Source organism: Gaeumannomyces tritici (assembly GCF_000145635.1).
Source record: "Gaeumannomyces tritici R3-111a-1 unplaced genomic scaffold supercont2.13, whole genome shotgun sequence".
Lineage (NCBI taxonomy): Eukaryota > Fungi > Ascomycota > Sordariomycetes > Magnaporthales > Magnaporthaceae > Gaeumannomyces > Gaeumannomyces tritici.
In genome coordinates this window covers 98,597-117,663 of record NW_008804557.1, presented here as the reverse complement: position 1 = coordinate 117,663, position 19,067 = coordinate 98,597, and the positions used below count along the sequence as shown (strand labels likewise).

The window sequence follows — 19,067 nt, the reverse complement described above, 5'->3', positions numbered from 1 at the left end:
TTTTTTAATCAAAATCGTCTTCCGCCCAGCCCCGTAACTCCGCTGCCCGGATCGTCTCCTCGCTCAATTGCTCCAGCCTCTGCTCCGCCTGTGCCATCTCCTCGGGCACTGTGTTGCCCACAAAGTCACGCTCCCGCGCCTTGGACAGGAGCGTGATGCCGTCCAGCGTCCTACACCGCGACAGCTGCACGTACAGGCTGTATGGATCGCACGTGCTCGGAACCGCCTGGCCGCCGATGTTGGTCGTCCTCGTCCCGCGCAGTTCCACCGCCACCCGGTCTAGCGTCCTTCCCTGCACCTTGTAGTCCGTGCACGCAAAGGCTGCTACGCAGGGCAGCCCTCTACGAGAGACGTCGTGCTGTTGCCACGGCCTCTTCCTCTAGTACTCGATCTTAATGCTCATGGGCGTCAGGAGCACCGTGCCCGGCGGCATGCCGACGAACCGAAAATCTCCCGTCGTTTCCGACGCGAGTAAGATCCCGGCCGGTGGCCCGAAGTGCAGCACGGTATCGGCGTTGACTCTGTAGCCCGGGTGCGCCCTGTCGAGGACGATGTCGACTACCGTATAGGCGGCATGCTGGGGTAGCGCTGGGGTTCGGGTGAGATGATGGGCGACTGCTGCTTGAACCGCACGCCAAGAGATTCGGTGTGTATGTCTGTCCAATGGATGGGCAATACGTAAAGGCGATAGCTAGGATAGGAGCGCATGATGTCGTAGAGGGAGTCGGGCTCCGGGCAAATATGCGCTCTCCTCGGGAGGCTAGGCGATCGCGTCCGCGGGGGAAACGAGTCTCCATTCGCCAAACACGGCGCCGCCGCGGCGTGGGTATCTTGGCCAGCCGGAGGGCTGGGACTAGCTGATGCCGGCATCTCCAGATCTGCAAAAGAGGTTGTCGCGGCCTGTGTGTCGGCAATTTGGAATCGAATACCTTAACAGGGGTTAGTTATTTCGCCCTTGGCCTCACGAAGGGAGTTGCAAGGTGATGTCCGATACAGTCTGGTGTCGTGCGAATAGGAACGTTGCGGAAAAGGCGAGAGGAAAGGCGAGAGGAAAGGCGAGAGGAAAGGCGAGAGGAAAAGCGAACTCAACTCATCGTTCCTAGCCTTACGAAACGGAAAGCCCCCGCGTATTTCAGCTGACCACCCCTACCAAAAGTGGCCAAAAGCCGATGAAGGACAATCAAATGGTGGCTGGTGAAAGAGGCGGGGTGCGGTGCGGGCCATGAAGTGCAATTGACAACAAGGTCGCGCTGAACGTGCGCCCTGGTTTCGTTACGCCCGAAGTCCGACGCCGCCTGGCCGCGCAGCCGCACGCCGCAAACTTGGGCTCAAAACATCTTGCTGTTAATTTTCCCCCGAGCTCCAGCTGCAAATAAACAGAGGTGGGTGGCTGGGAGCAATGTTTTCGCCGCTGTGATTCACTAAGCTCACCTTTCTGGAAGGATTAGGATCTCGTCTAATCGCTTAGTGGCAAACAAAACGGTCTGCCTGCAATGCAGCCTCCAAATGTCAGGTTACCCTGGACGGTTTTTGGGCCCTGGTCTTGGATGCACGTCAACCAAAACCCCAAAGTCCACTTTTATCCGCATTCGTTCAAACCCCGCTCCCAGGGCTGGCTTACACAATTCACGCCCCTCCATGAGGCTCTGCAGACATGTGTGGAGGCTAATGCGTAATCGGACGCCAGGTTTTCGGCTGGAAACATGCCGCCTTCGCGAGTCCTGCTTTGCATACAATGAAACGTGCAGTGGGCGTGCGGAAAGTCGCGTAAGAAGTAATGTGGAGCGCGACTACGCGCTACGTGTACCTGGAGTCGGATAGCGAAAGCCATGCTGGTGGCAACAATAGCTGGTCGGAGGGGTTTTCCCAACCAGCGCTTTTTCCACACCCTTACGCTGCTGGCGTATAATTTGCATGTCATACCTACGCGGGAGAACAGCCTATTGCCAGGGGTGGAAGGAGTTCTTTTTAACACCCCCAGGCCGGCCACATCCGAACACCCCTCGGTCGGCGCGGTGCCTTTTTGCACTTGAAGAGCCGAAAGATTTGCACGCTTCTTTAATCTGACAATTTTTTGTCCGAGTGGGCCAGAGGTACCCACCTCGCGAACGCACACAGCTGTGTTGGTAGTTACCCTAGGTAGGTAGCTGCCTAGTACTTTGTGCGACAAGGCTACGGCCCGGCCCCTGCAAAACCCGGCTGGGGTTTTGTTTGGTCGCAGCTGGTATGTCGAGGCCAGGAGGTCGCTACCTATGTACCTACCCCTCACGGCACTGGCTGGGAAGTTCTCGTGGGCAAAGTCTCGGCCTGGAATCGGCGTCGGCGGCTGGGGGGTTGCGTCGAAGGACGTGACCCATGATGTCAGTCTCTTCCAGTCCCGGTCTCTTCCAGCTTTGGATGCCATTTACGCCCGTACAGTTGACAACGTTGTTTTCCACCTAGATAAATATCCCATCATTCCTTCGTTCCACCACTGGCGATTCCCCCACACGACGGGAACGGGCAAAGGGACTGGTCAGGACGGCGGGCAACCTGCGACGACATCAGCTTGTGTATTAAATAGGTACAAGCCCAAGTTTCTGCTTCCTCCACCCTGTGATATCGCACCAACAATGCGATTCAAGGCCTATGCAATTTCCTCGTCCGCCTTGCCTCGACGCTTCATCTTGTCCAGCCGCCGGCGATCTGCTGGAGCCCATTTGCGTCGACTCCGCATAAGCCTTGCCGGCTTGCCCGGCTTGCAGTAGCATGACCCTGTGGCAGGTCGAAATCCAGAAGGTTCTAGGTTCCCGCTCATAGGCATATACAATCTTGGAACCCGTCTACTTGAGGGCACGCGCTTGCATGCAATTTTCTGCCTCGACACCGGCAGGCCGCTGATTGGTCATCTCATTCCGAAAGCCGTCTGCCCATCTGAACGCGCTCGCATGCTGGTCTGCACCACTTGTGCGCTTCTCGTCTGCAGCACCACTTGCGTCCTGCTCGCCTTATGGGTGCGTATGGCCTCGGGCGAAGGGAACTGCCGGTGACACTTATGGCAGCTGAAATGGCGCTCCAGCACCAGCAGGGCATACTGCGTGTGCTCGGGTTATCAATGAGTCCTCGGAGGCAGTCTCCTCGGCGTCACCACCTCAGCCGCTCTTACTGCGACTGCAGCACGGTCGACTCGGTCGCTCTTTTGGAACGCGCCATTTTATAAAGTCTCGATGGAGGTTGCGCCCCGGCAAAGACGGCCACGCCAAATTCCTTTCTGTGGCTTAGGCCACCGGGTGAAAGTTCGTCGGGGACCTCAACGAGCTAGCCGCCGTCCGGTTGGTTGACGTTCCCGTCGGGTTTGCCAATTTAACCTTCTACCTTACTAATATACATTTACATGGCCTCCCCTATACTGGTTTGACGGCGTCGAGTTCGCCGACGTTGATGGGATGGTCGCTGTCGCCTGAGGCCAGTAGTAGGGCATGGCGACGCGGGTTTCCACGCCTCCTTCCGAGAATGCCTTTGAGCACAGGATTATCCTGTCGTGTCTGCCGAGTCACGCCATTTTTGGCTTTGGCGGCCCCCCTCGTCGCTCTGCCTCCTGTGGTTTTCGCACCCCTTCCGCGCTTCCGCGACGGAACAGAGGGCGACGTGATTGCCCCAGCCACCTTTCTCTTATTCCTCTGCAATCTTGCCTTATCTGAATTGCTGCTGTCTTCTATCCCCTCTGGCAGAGGTTCGGTATCCAGGTTCGTACGGGGCGGAAGGCTGGATGAAGAAGACCTGCTCGAGCTTTTCGAGTTCCGTCGGAGGGTAGGCGAAGCGGGCCCTAGGGTTGTCCCAGCTTCGTAGTTGCCCCAGTCGATAAGGCCATCAAGATCGATGTTGCAATCATCGGGAGCGTCGTCGGGTACTAGGGGGGCGGCGAGGTGTCGCGAAGGAAAAAGGCTGTCGAAATTGAAATTGCCATCGCTGGGGACCGCGAGGCTTTCAATGTCGTCGAGCACGAGGTCGGCAGCGGGGGATAGCAACTGCCCAAAGGAGTCGCCCCAGTCGCCGCTAAAATGATCGTAGGGCCAGTCCTCGTCAAGGTCCATAGTTGTGTTTATGGTGGTGTTGCGCCAGCTCTGGTGGCGGGGACGAGTCGATGGAGGAGTAAGAGGAAGAAGAAAAAGTTGAAAAAAGGGGACCAGGAACCCTTTATATAAACGTACGGCGCCTTGGCAAGGGAGGCAGCAGCTCCGCCAACTATTGTTGTCCACGTGAAGGGCAAGCGGGCTCCTTGCCGCCTGGCAGCCTCCGCCACCTGATCAAACGCGTCTTGCAAGCGCGACAGGAACCAGCGCACAAGGTCGAAAGCGGACCTGGAAAAACGAGGGAAGCTGCCCATAGGCATAGACGCGCCCGAAAAGCCCTAGCTCGACGGCGTGCTCTGGCAGATCTTTGGCAAACTCTGCCAGTCTGGGATCCAGGGGGGCTCTCACGGGGTGTTTTCTCTTTTCAGATAGGCACTCACCAACTTGCGCGCGTTGCTCAGATGATCATCTACATCTGATCATCATTGGGGCGGCAGTCCTCGCAGAGCCTCTTCACGAGTTGGGTCGGTCCAGTACTTTCTTTTTCAGTCGCGCCTTTGTACTTGTGGATCTCATCGTAGACAACGAGACCCGTGTGGGCCAGTCGAGCGCGGGCATCGACATCCCGCAGCGCCGTGCAGCCCATCTCTTTTAAGCAGACGCGGGATGTTGTTTGCGCCGACGAAAACAACGTAGAAGGGCTTGGTGCTGGGGGTGTCGCGATCGATAGGACATTGAGAGACGAGAGGTCGCTCTTTTGGATCATATGCTGCTCAAAGTTTTTGTAAAAGTCAGCGTGGGCAATGCGCATGCGCACCAGACCCTTCTTCTGGATCGGATCCCCGCTGTCAAACACTTATGCCACTCAGTAACCCACGGGATCAATCTCGGCGGGCAGATAACGACTGAGAGCCTGTGACTCCGGCGCTGAGCGATGATGCGAGTCGGAGACTGAGGTTTGCATGGGCACCGCACGAGGTATTGTTCGCCCCAGCGGCAGCGTCCCGTTATGGCTCCTTCTGGCAGGTGGTTCTTGACCTTGTCTGTTTTGTTCGGGCCGGACCATTCCTTCTGAACGAGGTTCCAAGCAAGATTGAGTCGAGCCGCGGTCAAAATGACAAGATACGCCTGGAGGGTTTTGCCGAAACCCATCTGGTCGGCCAGGATCCTGGCGAAGGTCGCGTCTTCCGGGTTTGTAGGGGCGATCAAGATAAGGAAGACAGCGTAGAGCCGATACAGGAACACAGTGACCTTAAGGCCAGGGACCTCAACCTTGCTCTTCAGCGCGCCGCCCTGGTTTTCGAGGTCAAGCAGCTCCTTATAGGTGATGCCAAGGAAGTCGGCAAAGTCTTGCTTGCCGGCGGGACATCGCTTTTGCTTTCTTCTTTGTTTCCATCTCCTGCTGCACAGGCTCCTCCGAATATGGCAACCCCACGCGCTTCACCTGACGTTCGACTGGGCAGCGCTGCTTAGAAGGCCGCGCGCCCAGCTACCGGTGATGGCACTCAAGCACCCGCTTCTCCTTCAGCAACCAAGACGGGGGATGCGGCCACGGTTGTGGATACAGAGCGTCGGTCCTCCGTAAGGCAACCATCTCCTCTACGGTTTTTTTTTTGCGTTTCTCTGTATGTCAGCTAACTTCCATCACAGCTGCAGTTGGACGATTCTGACCCCGAGGGCCGTCTGGAGTCGCTGCTGGTAAATATCTGTCCTTTGCTGCCCTTCCAACGCAAAGTACTCACTAACAATCCCACGACTGCTCTTCAGATGCATGAGGTGATGGAGATGCAGCCCTATCAAGACGTCGACAGCTCTCTCCCCGATACCGACGACGATGACGATCCTCCAAGACAACCGACTCCGGGACCTGAGCCTTCTGCTGCCGAGATGCCAAGGGAATCCAACTACAGACGCGCTATGCTGAAGAGGGAGACCCGGCGTCGGGCTGACGGCCAAGCTAAGATCCTCCACAAGGTCGCCAAGTTGAAGAGGAAATTTTGGTACCGGGACCACGCCCAGAAGGTCCTGGGCGGGCTCCTCAAGTTCAATCAGCAGATCATGCAGAGGCTCGTCGAGTCCGACAAGCAGATCCCGCGTCGACGTGATGAGCAGGGATACTTTGGGTCGACGACTAGGCGGCCTAGCTCGACGGACTTTCGGGGAATCAGTTGGCTCAGGAGGAGGGTGCTCATGGTCGTGCTTGTTGGCGTAGCCGTTCCGCGCCTTGGTGGTGAAGTCGCAGGAGAGCAAACCGCGCAGCTCTCAACTTCCACCGACGCCGCCTCGAGCCCTGGAGTGGGTGGGTGCTGAACAAAGCAAATATCAATGGCTGGTTTGCCGGGGATGAGTTTGCAGCATGGGCAATGCAGATTTCTTGATGCAATGGATGAATAATGCCCAAACTGCGTTTGCTTCCAGGCGATGTAGCGGTATGGAGGCCAGGAAGAGGAGACTGAAAAGCAGTCGTCATGCAATCGCAGACAGTCCACCGAAATGGCCATTTGCAGGAAAAAGCGACCAACCGGTTCCCACCACATATGCCGCCCTGTTGAGATGTGGTCAAATCGGTCATCGGTGTCTTTTGGACGGCCCCTTGAGCATCCTGACGGATCAACTACCGCAGCGGGGATGCATTGCGCGAATTGCAAAAAGAAACGAATTGCCGACAGGATGGAGCCAGCCGTGAACCAATCGTTGATGATTCGGTGCAAGAGCTAAAATGGATGGCGCGAAGCAGCAGTTGATGGCAATGTGGAGCCAGCTTTCTCAGCGGCACCGGGACGCAGGACAGCTGGCCCGCGTCTGTGGCGGCTATCGAATGCAAACGTACATTGTGACGTGGCCATGCCCAAGCAGCTGAATGTACGAACAGGTATTTCGGTCCTCTAGAGTAAGACAAGACGCACGATCGCATTTTGAAGCGCGAGTCCAAGAGGTATGCGTTAACGGAAGTGGAAGGTCCATTTACACCGAAAACTACTGTGCGGCACGTGCCGTGCCGACTTCGTGCCGAACGAGGAGCTAATGTACAGTAGCTTAAAGTTGCAATGACTGTGGAAGTGAGCAAGGACACAAAGCGGGGTTTTAGACTCAATTCGAGGGGACGCCTCCTAGCAACCTCCAGAGGGCTGTAACGGATCTTGGGCTTGCGAGAGAGACAGGGCTGCAATACTACCGTAACAGTCGGCGCGGTGCGCCGGCGTCGAGGCATCATGGCTTTGTAGGCCGTGGGCCGTCGGGCGGTGAGGGGCGGCAGAATGGCTGTGGAGCCTGGAAGGCGCCACGCCATACCATTAGTTAAAGCGGCATTCCCGGAGGTGCCCCCTTCGTCCGCTGCTTGTCATGCTGCTTACGGCGCACGTCCTCGTCAAACCACTGGTAGAAATCAACCCAGCCCTTGTAGCCGTCACGCGCTGGCTTCTTGTCGCCCAAGGCGACATTGGTGATGTCGTCGCTGACTTTGAGCTCGAGCGCGTCAACTTTCTGAACGTCGGTCTTCTTGCAGCGGAGAGCCAGAGCCTCAAACTTTGCGAGGAAAACGGGAAGTGCTGGTTGCCTCGTTTCGGGTGGTCAAATTTGATAAACGCGCTGCGAATAGGTCGACGACGATGTACTGCCTGTCCAGGGTCTCCCAGACGTGGTCGAGCGTCTCCCAATGCCAAAGGGCCTGGTTGTCTGGGTTCTTGGCTGTCTTGTGGAAGTCATCCTTGTAGAGCTCAAAGGCACCGCCACTCAGCAGACTGGCGACGTGCGAACTCTGTATCATAGTAGTCGGAGTCAATCGCGTGGCACAGCTCGACGTGCTCCTTGAAGTGCTCGTAGGCGACCTGGCGGGTCTTCACGTTGGCTTCGGCGCCGGTGAACCTGGCCGGGTCCTGCGACGAACGCTTCGTCTTGAGCTCCATCGTCTCTGCTTTGCCAATGGCAATCTCGGTGATGGTATCACGGAGACCAGCTCTCTCGAGCGTAGCTACCTTGTTGTAGCCATTGTCGTTGTCGGACTTGAGCTTGTGAAGGTCAGCTGAGAGGGCGTTGATTCGGACCTCGGTACTCCTTCGCCAAGTCCCGAGCGTTCCTAAATGCGGTGGCGCCTTGGACGGTCTCACGACTGTGTTATCGCATAAGACCCTGCTGGAGTTATGTGCTACTCCGGCCGTCCTCCGGGAGTGGTCGGCTCGGTGACGTGGTGGGCGTAGAGCTGAAAAGTCCCAGTCCCACCGTGGTAGGTCGAGCTGAACGTGTACGGTTTCCTATGATAGGGGCTTGTCCTCCGTGGTCGATGGAATGATGTGAACTGAGCTCGTTTAGGAGTATGGGAGCATGGACAGCCGCGAAGCAGGTACAAACGAGACGAGGACGTCGAGGACAAGACTTCCTTTTTAGAAATCCCAAAACTTGACGGCAACCCGGCCCGCATGAAAGTCAGCTTAACAAGCTTAGGTATTTTAGCCTGGGCCTTTTCCTAAACCTGGTCGGTTCTGCTATCCGCATTTGCCTCGAGGCAGTGGTTAAGAGGAGAGATAGCGTACGAGGTGGCGAGGACTGACTTGCAGAGACTCCTGGCGCCGGATACATCGGCGGTGGTAGCCGGAGAATAAGCAAATAAGCCGCCTTCCACCTTTCGCCACAATCCACGCAGCATTAAGGGTGGGTGGCTGGGAACTGAGAAGGGGAAATGTGGAAGGTGGTACTTTGCAATGGCAGTACTTCCGTAATGGAATGGCGGGCCACCACCCATCTGGCATTCCGTCACGTGCCGTTAGCCCGTGCCCGTAAGCCCTCGCGTATAGAAATCGGACAACGGTGCAAGCATAAAGGTAATTATCCATTTTATGATTTGGTCGAAAGGTCGAAGGGAAGTCAACCAGTTAGGCCTTTGGGATGGGGATATAGGCGGCATAAGGAGTCAGTTTCGGCAAATGTGCGTATAGGGGGTGTCACGGGACAAGACCAGCGTTGTACCCGTTACACCAAGGCAAAAGAGGAACGTTGTTGTAGCTGGGACTACAACCTGTGCATGGTCCTTATAAGGGATCGCACCGTGACGGGGTTTTATTCGTTATCATTTGTTGCTCCGCTGTTATTGCAGCTGCAGGACGAAACAGTGCCGGGTAGAAAAATGCAAGCGGGCGCGCGAAAAGTCGCGTAAGGATGGACGCGACGTGGAACGCGGACTGGACTCCGCCATGGCAGTCCCGGTAGTGGTTCCTACTTATTTCCTACCACCTCCAGCCTCAACCATTCCTACGTACCCAACTGCCTCGACTTGTGAGCTGATCCGAATTTTTGACAGCACCGACACCGACCGGCTTACCTGACTACAACGTTCAGGGGCTGGAGTCGTTCAAATGCGAAGGTGGATTGTGAAGGCGGAGGAGGACATGGAGCTGGGTTTAGCCTACACCGAGAAGACTGGCAAGGCTGATCATAACTTCGCACGGAAAGTTGAAGGAGAACCCCTACGATGCGAGGTTGATAACGCAATCGCAAGACAATGTCATGTATCTACTCCAAGTATACAGTTGGCCGACCTGAGCCAACCCCCAAACTATCGTTTCATTGTCCATCCCAGTAGACTCGCATTAGCTCCCTCCGTCTCTCGTCGTGGGTGGAGGTGGCTTAAGCCAATCTCAATGCTGGCTGCGCGGAAGGTGCACCAGACTGTGGGCCGGCGGTGTCCAGGCGGCCCAGGTATAGGTATCTCTCAGGCAGAGAGCAATGCCGTGCCATCTCGACGTTGGCCCTCTTGGGGGTACATCCGTGGCTGCCGCCCACGACTCTTGACACTCTGTGGCAGCTGACAAAACGGAGGCCCATGCCCATGGAAACAAACGGCTCGGTCAGGCTGCAACTCCAACCAGCCACCAATCACGGACCATCGCCGATCAGTGGCCAGACTGGGTGCAGTCGCGATGAGCAACAATACCCCTGGACACGACACGCAAACAGCCCATCTGTCCAGCGGACCTCGGGTTGTCGCGCATCCGACGTATGGCTTGTGGCTGCACCCGCTCGCTTGCCAATTGATTCTGGGACTCGCAGGTCAGCCACCACCCGTACATACTCCACCTAGCCACCACCCTCCAAATCACGAGTATTTCTACCAAACTGCACGCAAACAACACATGGGGCTCGCACCGCCCCCAAACCCCCCGGGAAACGCGAAGCACTAACCGCTAACGCGAATCCTGACCGCCAACTCTACCTAGGACCGGCAAAACAAGGGAAACATCATTGTCGTGGGGTGCTGTATCATTGTGCAAGGGCTCAAGGTTCTGTGGCGAGCCCCCAGTGTCAGTCACTGCAGTTGCAGTGGGCCCCAATAGATTCCTTCTTCATTTGCAATTAACTATTCACATCTAGATCACGCACTGCCGTACACGTCGCAACGACGCACTCCGCAACGACATTAATTAGCTGATAGAAAAAGCCAGATGTTACGACCATGGCCGCAACAGGTGGCTAGAAGGAGGGGTCGACGGACCCCACGAGTCACGGATGACTAAGGAGGAACACGTGACTCACCTTGGCGATGCTTCCGACACTCGAAGTATCAAGGGAAACGGTTGATATTTAGGACACCTCAGGTATCAAAAGTATCGCCCGGGACAGTAGCGATACTACCAGTAACAGAAGTATCACCCCAGAAGGCTGACGGACCACCCGGCCGGAGGTTACAGATCCTGCCAACAGAGAGTCGCTTACTTTGATAGGGTGCGGCAACGCCGCCGGCGACTCTCTTCCGCCATTTTGTATCCTGTCGGCAGGCCCGTATCTCCATTGGGCTGATAACGATCTAGACAAGCGCACGGCGTTTGTCAAGTCGGAAACGGGCTTTTCCAACTCTGATATCATGATGGCTTTTATGCGGTGGTTCAATCAGCACTCGTGGGCCTCGCACGCTGACGTCGTCAAACAAGGCTCGCCTTCTTTGGAGGATTGGTTTGGGTACGGGCCTACCACCGAATTCAAAATCCTATTGGAAAAGTTCGACCAAAACGATATGCGGGGAAGCGGCACTTACGAAAGCGAGGGCTGACCGAAGATCTGGCGATGGCTTCTTCTCGACGGCTTTGCCGGGCATCTAGGGATCGAGGTAATCGACTACTGTCAGCGGTTTGATATCCAACTCAATATCCTGCCGTCACATTCCACTCACCGGATGCAGCCCATGGACGTCGGCGTGTTTACGCACTTCAAACGCGCGCATCAAAACGTACTGTTTGATGTCGTGGAAAGAGGCGAGATCTCGTTCTCGCGGTCGGATTTCATTGAAGCTCTTGGGGTAAGTTGTTGCCCTGCCCTAACCTTGATTCCGATGCAATCTGCTGATAGAATTGATCGCGATCAGCCTCTTTGGAAACAGACCTTTACCCGCGGGCACGTACTTACTGGCTTCGAGGATTCCGGCATCTGGCCTCTCAACCCGGCAAAAATCATCGGCGACATGGAAAAGCATAACCTTTTGGAATTAACGTACCGATATCCTGACCTCGTGCCCGAGATGCTCGACTTCTCTGCCGCCAGATACGCGGCGCAGCGTCTCCAGAAGACGTATCTGCCCCGCCTCGTACTAAGTTCTCCCACGCGCGACAGTTTCTCGGACCTCGTTTCCGTTGTGCATCAAGCGCCGTTAATCCACGGCCGTCTGCAGGATGAGTTTGCTGACCGTCAGTCGAGATTGAGCAAGGCTTACAGGAGCCGCCGGTCGAGGATGGCCGAACCCGCCGACCGGCAGTTCTGCACGCCTATCCTCCTCGCTGATCTCCGTCAAAAGCACGTCGAAAACGAGGCTACCGAAGCGGCCAAAATACAAAGGAAGGCAGACGTTTCTATCCACAAGATGCGGAAGGCCGCTCGAGAAGCTCATATACAGGCCTGGAGAGATGCCGGCGGGCGCTTCAACAACAAGAAGATCTCTCAAGCCGTCTGGTTGATCAAGGCCGGCTTTGACGAGGCCACGTTCCAGTCAGAGGGCAAGCGACTCTATCCACGTCGCCCAAAGAAGCCCTCCCACTTGCCCGACAACGAGCTTTTCATCGTTGATACGCTTCCTGACGGCACGCAAAGCTATTCTACTTCGTTTCCGGATGTAGAGGGTTACCCCGCCGCCGCCAATAGCCCTGGGCAAGAGACGGATGACGAGGTCGACTTTATCCTACAGCAACAGGCCGCAGTCATGGCCTCGTCACCACCTTTCCTACCCTCCCAGGCGCCAAACGAGGTTGATCAACCACCTACGCCAACGGAAGAGCAACTCCTCGGCCTACTTCCGGCGGATTGCGTCGACCCGGACCACCCGTAGGCGTGCCGGCCGGCCGGCGTTGGCCGGCCCTCTGCACCTCCCACAACAATATTACCCTACAATAAATATACTCTCTGAATGCCTTCAAAATTCCCTACAGATTGATACTATTGCCCACGCGTAGAGATTTCGTGGCAGTTTATTGTTTTCGTTTAAACGCCGGCGCCCAGTGTCTCCTATCAATTTTGCGGGGAAACCCGTGATTACGAGTTTTTGACCGATTACGACTTTTTGCACCCCCTCTACAGAGGGGGCCCACAAAGCACAGCCCCCAAGTAAACCCGAGCGTTATTCTGCCCACCAGCCGCGAAAGCGTACGAAAGCTTTCGAAAGCGAGCTAAACCCGGACGCTAATTTGCCCGCCAGCCACGCGGCCCCACCAGCCGACGCGATCACGACAGCTTTTGAAAGCGACCTAAACCCGGACGTTATTTTGCCCGCCAACCGCGCGACCCCAGCGTAGGTTTTAGCCGACGCGATTACGAAAGCTTTCGAAAGCGAGCTAAGCCCTTCGCCTGCCAACCCCACGACCCCTCTTGCTAACGCGATAGCCGCACCAAACACCCCCCCGACCGTCTTTCCCGCCGGAGGCTGGCTGGGCGCGATCCTGTTCAGCAGATCTTTGGCGTAGGCGGCCGCCATCATAGCGGCAAAGCCTTGCCAGTCCTTGTTTTTGTGAGAATCCGAGTAGTCGCAAATGCCCCGGATAACAAGGCAGGGGAAGGGGAAGTCGTTCGTCAGGCCAGCCGCTCCCGTATCGAAGCAAAGGACGCCTGCCTCCCCCACCAGCCCGTCACGAATCGTCGCGTCTTCCATCGGCTGGTTGGCGCTGGCGACCAACCCGTAGTGAACGACGGCGAAATCTTTCCCACCCTCCCGCCTCTCTCGTTCTGGCCGGCTGACCAGGTTTTCCGGGTCGCAACAAGCATGGCAGTTCATGCCATCCCCGGAATGCGTATATTCGGGCTTGTACAGCTCGTCGCTTGTGGCTTTTGGACGAGAGTATTTCTTATTTTGCCCCCCCAGCATCTGGCGGATCTGGGCTTCGTAGCAGTGGCCGTTGGTCTCGTGTTCGGACCTCAAATCGGCCACCGCCTCCCGGAGGGCCGGTGGCGTCCGATTCTGAATCAACTCCTTAAAATCGTAATGGAGCACGCCGCCGTGGCCGTTGTCGGGACTGCCGATTACGATGTCGCCGAGATGCATGTTGTTTTTGCTGCTTGGCGCGCCACCTCCAGTACCAACCATCAAGCCGAAGCGGATGTTGGGAAATCTGCGCAGCATGTTTGTGGCTACGACAGAGGCGGCCGCAGTTCTGCCCTCTCCGCGGGATAGGCAGGCTACCACGACGTTGTGGGGCCCAATCTTGCCCAGGACGTAAGAGTCGGTATCATGAGGGTCGAGGAAGAACCGTGCAGCGGTGAGCTCGATAGGATCAGCTGAGATCCAGCCGATGGTGTAGTTGTTGTTGGAAGCCGCCATGTGGATGGTGAATGGCAGAGAGTAGAGTGAAGAATGTCTGCTGAGAAGGGGAGGATGGTGATTTGCAAAGGTAAGATAGGGTGGGACGAGGGCGAGGCAGGATGAGGCCTTGTTAGGCTTGCTGGTCTGGTTTGGCTGGGAGAATTTCATACAGATGTGGATGAAAGCTTCTCTTTTATGGATAGCCTGCTTGCCATTTTGAGCGGTGCACTGCGATACTGTCTTTAGGCGGGAAGTCAACAAGTCGGCGCATCGACTCACAAAGGCGGGCCTTCCACCTAGCCTCCCTCTGGGTGCTGGCGTGGAGTACCTTCGAGTTGTCGCCCGACCGTGAGAATGTTGTTTCATTGGACCGAACTGAGTTTGCCCTGGTTTTTTGCCAGTCAGTTTCAGCGCCATCCCGGCAAACTCGCGCAAACGGGAGGCAGCTCAAGCAAGGCCTCGAGGTCAGGCTCCCAACTTAGCAGCCAGGTCGGGCTGCGCCCGACGCGGGTTCTCGCGAGCGGGCGAAAGGCATCAGAACACGTCGGCGGCCGGCAGTAGACCGAATAGAAACCCATATCCGGTATGGACCGTAGTGGGTTAGTCTCATGGTATCGGGATGGGCAGCTCGGGCGCGATATCAGTCCCGATGGATGGGTAGGTGGTGATTAGCGAATAGCATCGGAACACATCGGGGATCGGGCAGGGAGGTGACCTCTTCGCCAACTGCTTCACGATTTTGGGCCGGAATACCCAGCGCACGTGGGAAGAGTAAACTTCTGCGCGCGCTCCTGGTGGCTCTCCTGTGTGATTCAGGCGTCGCCCATCCACTTGAGGCCACGAGCGAGCGATAGTTGATTGTGAGGGCTATTCGATGCCCAAAATTTGTATGTTGTTCCTAGTGGTGGTGGAGAGAGCCAGCCTATCCTGATAATCGACGGCTTCGACCGAAGTCCATCCCGCATGTCGTGTAAAAACACATGTCCTAAATGCGGGGAAATGAATGCGGGGCTGTAAGCAGACAGTAAACGTGAGGTTGCAATGGACGGCGCAGGCCAAAGCAGAGCCGATATAAACGCGCAGACCCAATAAAGCGTTTCCACGCCGCAAAAGCCCAAGACTGTTCCGAGTCCGAAGCTAATATGCCAGCGCGCGGGTAGCTGATAACAAGCTCGCCGCGATATTTTGTCTTGCCCAGTACCCATGCTAGTGCTGTCACGGGACTAGACCAAGGTAGTACCCGTTACACCAAAGCAATAGGGAACGTTGTCGTATCGAGGGCTACGACCCGCAAGGTCCTTATATAAGCGATCGTACTGTGATAGGTGCCCTCGAGACGCTGCAACATTATTGAGCTAGCACTCCTCCTTTTCCCCGGGCTTGGTTTTTGGAAAAACCAAGCCGATGAAAAGGCGTTGCCAATAACATCCAGCTTCCTGCAGCTTATACGCCCGCATCTTATTATCGCGCCAATAAAAGGTTGGGCAGCAGCACCAGAAATGCCGAAGAGAAAGGAAACGATATCCATTTTGCGATATGGTAGGCTGTAATAGGAGACGCAAAACAGCCCAAGCCAGAGGCTATCATAGTTGGCATTTACCGAGGGCATTATCCAGATGAGATCCCAGAGGTTGCGGCCCAACCTGATGTTGTCACCAGCGGTGTCTCCTTCGGAAAGTGGGGGTTAAGATCATAACAAGGCAGCAGTCACGGGGGAGTGATTTGGCTGATTTCGCTACAGTCTGGTACAAGCCCCTAAAACCGGCTTAACCCCTATTCTGGAAAGCAAACACATCTGGCAAGGCTCCGCGACCTTGCGCCAATTCCCCCTGTCGAACATCTATTTAGCCGGAATAGGGCTGCTCCGGCGCCGGCCCGTCGGCAAGGCCACCAGCCCGACCGGCGGCGGTGGCGGCGCGAGGCGGTAAACGGGCTCGTCGGGGTCGGGGAATCGTTAATTCCACGGGCCGGGCCGCGGCGCCAATTTCGCATGCGGACGGCGGGGAGAGTGAAGCCGGCTATTAGAGGTTTAAAAGGGGTGAAGGAGGCGGGCCCGCGGAGAAGGTGGCCCGCGATCCCGCCGTCTTGGTGCGAGCCGGGCATTTCGGGGAACAGCGAGAACCCCGATGGTGCTAGGGTGGGATGTCGCGCCCGAATTTAAGGTGTAGTGCAATTTGGTTTTGTGTGTAGCCCACGCCACCCCCCTTCGAGGCAGTAAATTCATCGCACCATTTGGCACTGGACTAGACTAACTAAATTCCCAACCCTGGCCCCACCCAGCGCTTCCCAGCCTTACCGATCGAAGGTCTTTGCAGCCTGCGAACCATGCCTTTAACGTTCTTCTGCTGTCTTGCTTATAGCAGCTATTCGAGCGCACTTTTTTTTTCTTCTTCTCCCTTTCCCTTCACCATATATCCAAGCATGTACCTAGCCTAGGTACCTACCTACCTAGGTACATTCGGTACCACCCACATGGTACCAAACAGTTGTCGACTCCATCCCTCCCAGACCCAGCTATGCCCATACCCTAGCCGCTGGCTGTTGGCGCCTGGCTCGAGCTGCCCATCGTCAATCCAATCCTCCTCGCATAGAAAGCGGCCAACAGCCCCAGATGTGCCGTCTTAACTTTGATGCGTTGCTAACCAGCCAATTCGCCCCCCGGCTTGGCCCCCCATGCGACACAATGTGTGCCGATAAATATCAGCAGGAATGGGGTCGAAAACCTAATGAAAGCGCAAGGAGGAGCGCGCATCCTTTGGCCGCCTGCGGGCGCCTTCCAACCACTCTTCTGTAGTCCAACCAGCTTTTTAGGGCGAGTCGGTGCAGAGACGGGCCACCCGTGCAGGCGGCGCTTGCGAACCTTCTGAGGCCTATGATCCGTCATCTGCCATATGCCAGGTAGAGTGTTTCGCCGGGGCAGCGGTGCAATAGACAGCCTGATCGCAATCCCTTTCGTTAGCTTTGCCGTCTCCGGTGTTACCAGGGTTCGGCGTGCGAGCGGCGTGTTAATATATGGACTTACCGCCCGTCTCGAACCTTTTACAGTTGGGCATGCATCGGTGAGGCATGGATCGCCCGGTCGGTGTGGCAGCAGCGTGCGGGCGTCCGTGGCATTGTGGCCGACCCCCACAGCTCGACCTCGCATCCGTCGTCATCATGGTGGCCATTCTGATCCGGCAGTTGGAGGAGCGGGAGTGGCAATAGCGGTGCCGGGGCTGCCAAGGATGCCTGTGCAGCAGAAGCGTCAAGCGCTGGTCCGGCGGCTTTTTAGGCGGTTCCAGGGCGTTCCTAGTTGTTGCCGTAAGTCGCGTGGTATGGAATTCGACATAAAGTATTCAGAAATACGTATCGCACCCGCTGCCGCATGCTCAAACTTGTCGGGCTGCATCTTCGTGGTGTAAAACGTTCAGGCAAGGTGGAAACCAGCACCTCCCCGATAACCCAACGTCAAATTTCTATCACGCGACGCTCAGGGACCAACTACGGAATGACCATTAGGGGTGTTATCGGCTGATGTGTTATCTTTCTGGATCGAGGAGTGCCTGCAAATTAGGCCGAGTGGGGCAGGTCCCTGTTGATGGAGCGAGGCGATGCGTCTCCGGCCATTGGTCCCGATTCAGCTTGGAGTACATCACACACGACACAGGCTGCCGCTCAGCTTTGGCTGCGGGGCAGTCTCCTCTCCTTTTCGAGCTTGGATTCGTGTTCCAAAAGAAACCAGAGGATCGCTCGACTCGCGGCCACCTCGCGCGCGCTCTGGGCTTCGACTGGAGCGCGTCCTCTGCCTTGTGCTTGGCCTGGACGTCCTTGGTCGCGTCGTCGGCGATCTTCCGGATCTTTTCGAGGAACTCGTCCAAGGAGCACGGGGTAACAAATTCGGCTCAGCGGCATTCCATGACCTCCCCGGGTTTCGCCCTCGCTGCTCGGCGTTGCCATTTGAATGATAAGAAGACGAACAAAAACGCCGCTATCCTTCTCAGCCGGGCAATCCCAGGAGCTGACCAAACCCGCTCGATGCCGTCGAATGAAGGCAACGCGCTGTAACTAGGTACCTACCAACTCTCGTAAATTGCAACCTGGCCGGCCCCTAACTCAGCAGCGTCCTCGACGCGTTCCGCACGGCTAGGAAAGTCGGGAGAAGAAACTCGTACCAGGCTAAGTACCTACCAACCTGGTGGATTTCATCTGCCTCTGTCCCTGCGCCCCAACCAGCCTGCCTGTATCTCCTAGCATTGGTCGCCCGCGAGAGCCCGAAGCTCGCATCCCTGCCGTTGTGCTGCAACGCTCATCATCGCTGGAAGCGCCCCGCACGTTGCCCACAAGCTACGGAGCCACCATGGCGTGGTGGGGCAGTGCGGAGGTACGGCAGGCTCTGCGGCTTTGGCCTTTTATTTTTTATTATTATTTTTTGGCCAGGGGTGAATGTCGAGAAAGGCTCGATCGAAACGCTATCAACAGAGCTGTGTCGCAACTGCGGCCGAAACTGAATCCCCCAGCGGGTTGGCAGCCTACGAAGTCGCCGCTGTGGCCGGCTCGCAGTGGTTGGGCGCCAGGATGGTCCCCGGAGCTTGGACCCTGTGATTGCTGCCTCCGGCTTTAACTTGTAAGTGGGCCCTTATTTTATCGATAGACGGGCGGCAATACCCAATCTTTTTTCCAGTACTCTCCAGCGCTCTGGACTCTACCTGCTCGTCGCCCTCATTCGTCCAATCGGAACCGCAATTCCTGGTACGGCATGCAATGATGTGATCTGGAAGCAAACAATCAATTAAAAATACAGGTACACTGGTCCCATGGGCTAAATCCGACGAGAGTGCCCCGTGCGTTGGAACCACGTGCCATGCCCCGCTCCCCCCGACAAAGATCCTCAGTCGGAACCACCGCCATCTCCCTGCTGGCCAACCAGAAACTCCTCATCAATGCCCCGGCGGCGAAGCGGGGTTCCACCTCATCTTTGCTCGGGGCCTGGCCCGGCTCTTGATTGACTGATGCCTTAGGTCTTATGCCGGGGCTTTGCGGTGCCCGGCGGCGGGCAGCGCCGCAGCACGTCCGCTCGTCCCATCCCCCTCCCTGTTAGCGACGCGCCGGAGCAATTGACTCTGGCCCATAAAGTGCGGTCGCTATACGTTCTCCACGTCATGACCTTGATTGTGACAGCGCGTCGCGTAAACACCTTTCCGAAGACACATCAATGATCTCGAGAGCCACGGTGTGGTTCTCGTATTCCCAACCGTAGACCGCAAGGC

At 56.6% G+C, this 19,067-nt stretch overlaps 8 protein-coding genes across 8 annotated transcripts in view; 2 read left to right on the top strand and 6 right to left on the bottom strand.

The window, feature by feature from the left end:
- Window positions 1-658: 658 nt before the first annotated feature.
- On the bottom strand, window positions 659-2,357 carry GGTG_13426 (hypothetical protein; the record flags this gene model as incomplete). The annotated part of the gene is made up of 5 exons (XM_009231332.1): window positions 659-929; window positions 1,091-1,366; window positions 1,622-1,807; window positions 1,928-2,135; window positions 2,263-2,357. The coding sequence occupies 4 exons, from the start codon at window positions 2,355-2,357 to the stop codon at window positions 1,181-1,183; spliced, it is 675 nt and encodes a 224-aa protein (XP_009229596.1). The 3' UTR covers window positions 659-929; window positions 1,091-1,180.
- Window positions 2,358-3,265: 908 nt separating this feature from the next.
- On the bottom strand, window positions 3,266-4,121 carry GGTG_13425 (hypothetical protein). The gene has a single exon (XM_009231331.1). The coding sequence runs from the start codon at window positions 4,071-4,073 to the stop codon at window positions 3,384-3,386; it is 690 nt and encodes a 229-aa protein (XP_009229595.1). The 5' UTR covers window positions 4,074-4,121; the 3' UTR covers window positions 3,266-3,383.
- Window positions 4,122-4,509: 388 nt separating this feature from the next.
- Window positions 4,510-4,698, bottom strand: GGTG_13424 (hypothetical protein; the record flags this gene model as incomplete). The annotated part of the gene is made up of 1 exon (XM_009231330.1): window positions 4,510-4,698. The coding sequence occupies one exon, from the start codon at window positions 4,696-4,698 to the stop codon at window positions 4,522-4,524; it is 177 nt and encodes a 58-aa protein (XP_009229594.1). The 3' UTR covers window positions 4,510-4,521.
- Window positions 4,699-5,061: 363 nt separating this feature from the next.
- Window positions 5,062-6,362, top strand: GGTG_13423 (hypothetical protein; the record flags this gene model as incomplete). The annotated part of the gene is made up of 5 exons (XM_009231329.1): window positions 5,062-5,093; window positions 5,141-5,243; window positions 5,526-5,633; window positions 5,703-5,750; window positions 5,820-6,362. 5 exons carry the CDS (start codon window positions 5,062-5,064, stop codon window positions 6,360-6,362), a joined length of 834 nt encoding a protein of 277 aa, XP_009229593.1.
- A 987-nt stretch (window positions 6,363-7,349) lies between these two features.
- GGTG_13422 (hypothetical protein) lies at window positions 7,350-8,235 on the bottom strand (the record flags this gene model as incomplete). The annotated part of the gene is given in 3 exon segments (XM_009231328.1): window positions 7,350-7,600; window positions 7,638-7,792; window positions 7,809-8,235. 3 exon segments carry the CDS (start codon window positions 7,955-7,957, stop codon window positions 7,350-7,352), a joined length of 555 nt encoding a protein of 184 aa, XP_009229592.1. The 5' UTR covers window positions 7,958-8,235.
- Window positions 8,236-11,803: 3,568 nt separating this feature from the next.
- Window positions 11,804-14,818, bottom strand: GGTG_13421 (hypothetical protein). The gene is made up of 2 exons (XM_009231327.1): window positions 14,150-14,818; window positions 11,804-14,061 (listed from the first exon to the last, which is right to left on the bottom strand). Exon 2 carries the CDS (start codon window positions 13,987-13,989, stop codon window positions 12,646-12,648), a length of 1,344 nt encoding a protein of 447 aa, XP_009229591.1. The 5' UTR covers window positions 13,990-14,061; window positions 14,150-14,818; the 3' UTR covers window positions 11,804-12,645.
- A 246-nt stretch (window positions 14,819-15,064) lies between these two features.
- On the bottom strand, window positions 15,065-17,304 carry GGTG_13420 (hypothetical protein; the record flags this gene model as incomplete). The annotated part of the gene is made up of 3 exons (XM_009231326.1): window positions 16,844-17,304; window positions 15,786-16,757; window positions 15,065-15,489 (listed from the first exon to the last, which is right to left on the bottom strand). The coding sequence occupies exons 2-3, from the start codon at window positions 15,922-15,924 to the stop codon at window positions 15,065-15,067; spliced, it is 564 nt and encodes a 187-aa protein (XP_009229590.1). The 5' UTR covers window positions 15,925-16,757; window positions 16,844-17,304.
- An 853-nt stretch (window positions 17,305-18,157) lies between these two features.
- Window positions 18,158-19,067, top strand: part of GGTG_13419 (hypothetical protein) — a gene marked incomplete at both ends in the record, with an annotated part of 3,040 nt that continues 2,130 nt past the window's right edge. Inside the window, 4 exons of the mRNA XM_009231325.1 lie at window positions 18,158-18,181; window positions 18,318-18,424; window positions 18,482-18,549; window positions 18,602-18,641. Of these exons, the coding sequence (XP_009229589.1) occupies window positions 18,158-18,181; window positions 18,318-18,424; window positions 18,482-18,549; window positions 18,602-18,641 (239 nt within the window). The remainder of the gene's footprint in view (window positions 18,182-18,317; window positions 18,425-18,481; window positions 18,550-18,601; window positions 18,642-19,067) is intronic.

Bases quoted from the DNA above. Each gene is read 5' to 3' on its own strand.
- GGTG_13425 (XM_009231331.1), bottom strand. From the start codon at position 4,073: ATGGACCTTGACGAGGACTGGCCCTACGATCATTTTAGCGGCGACTGG.
- GGTG_13421 (XM_009231327.1), bottom strand. From the start codon at position 13,989: ATGAAATTCTCCCAGCCAAACCAGACCAGCAAGCCTAACAAGGCCTCA.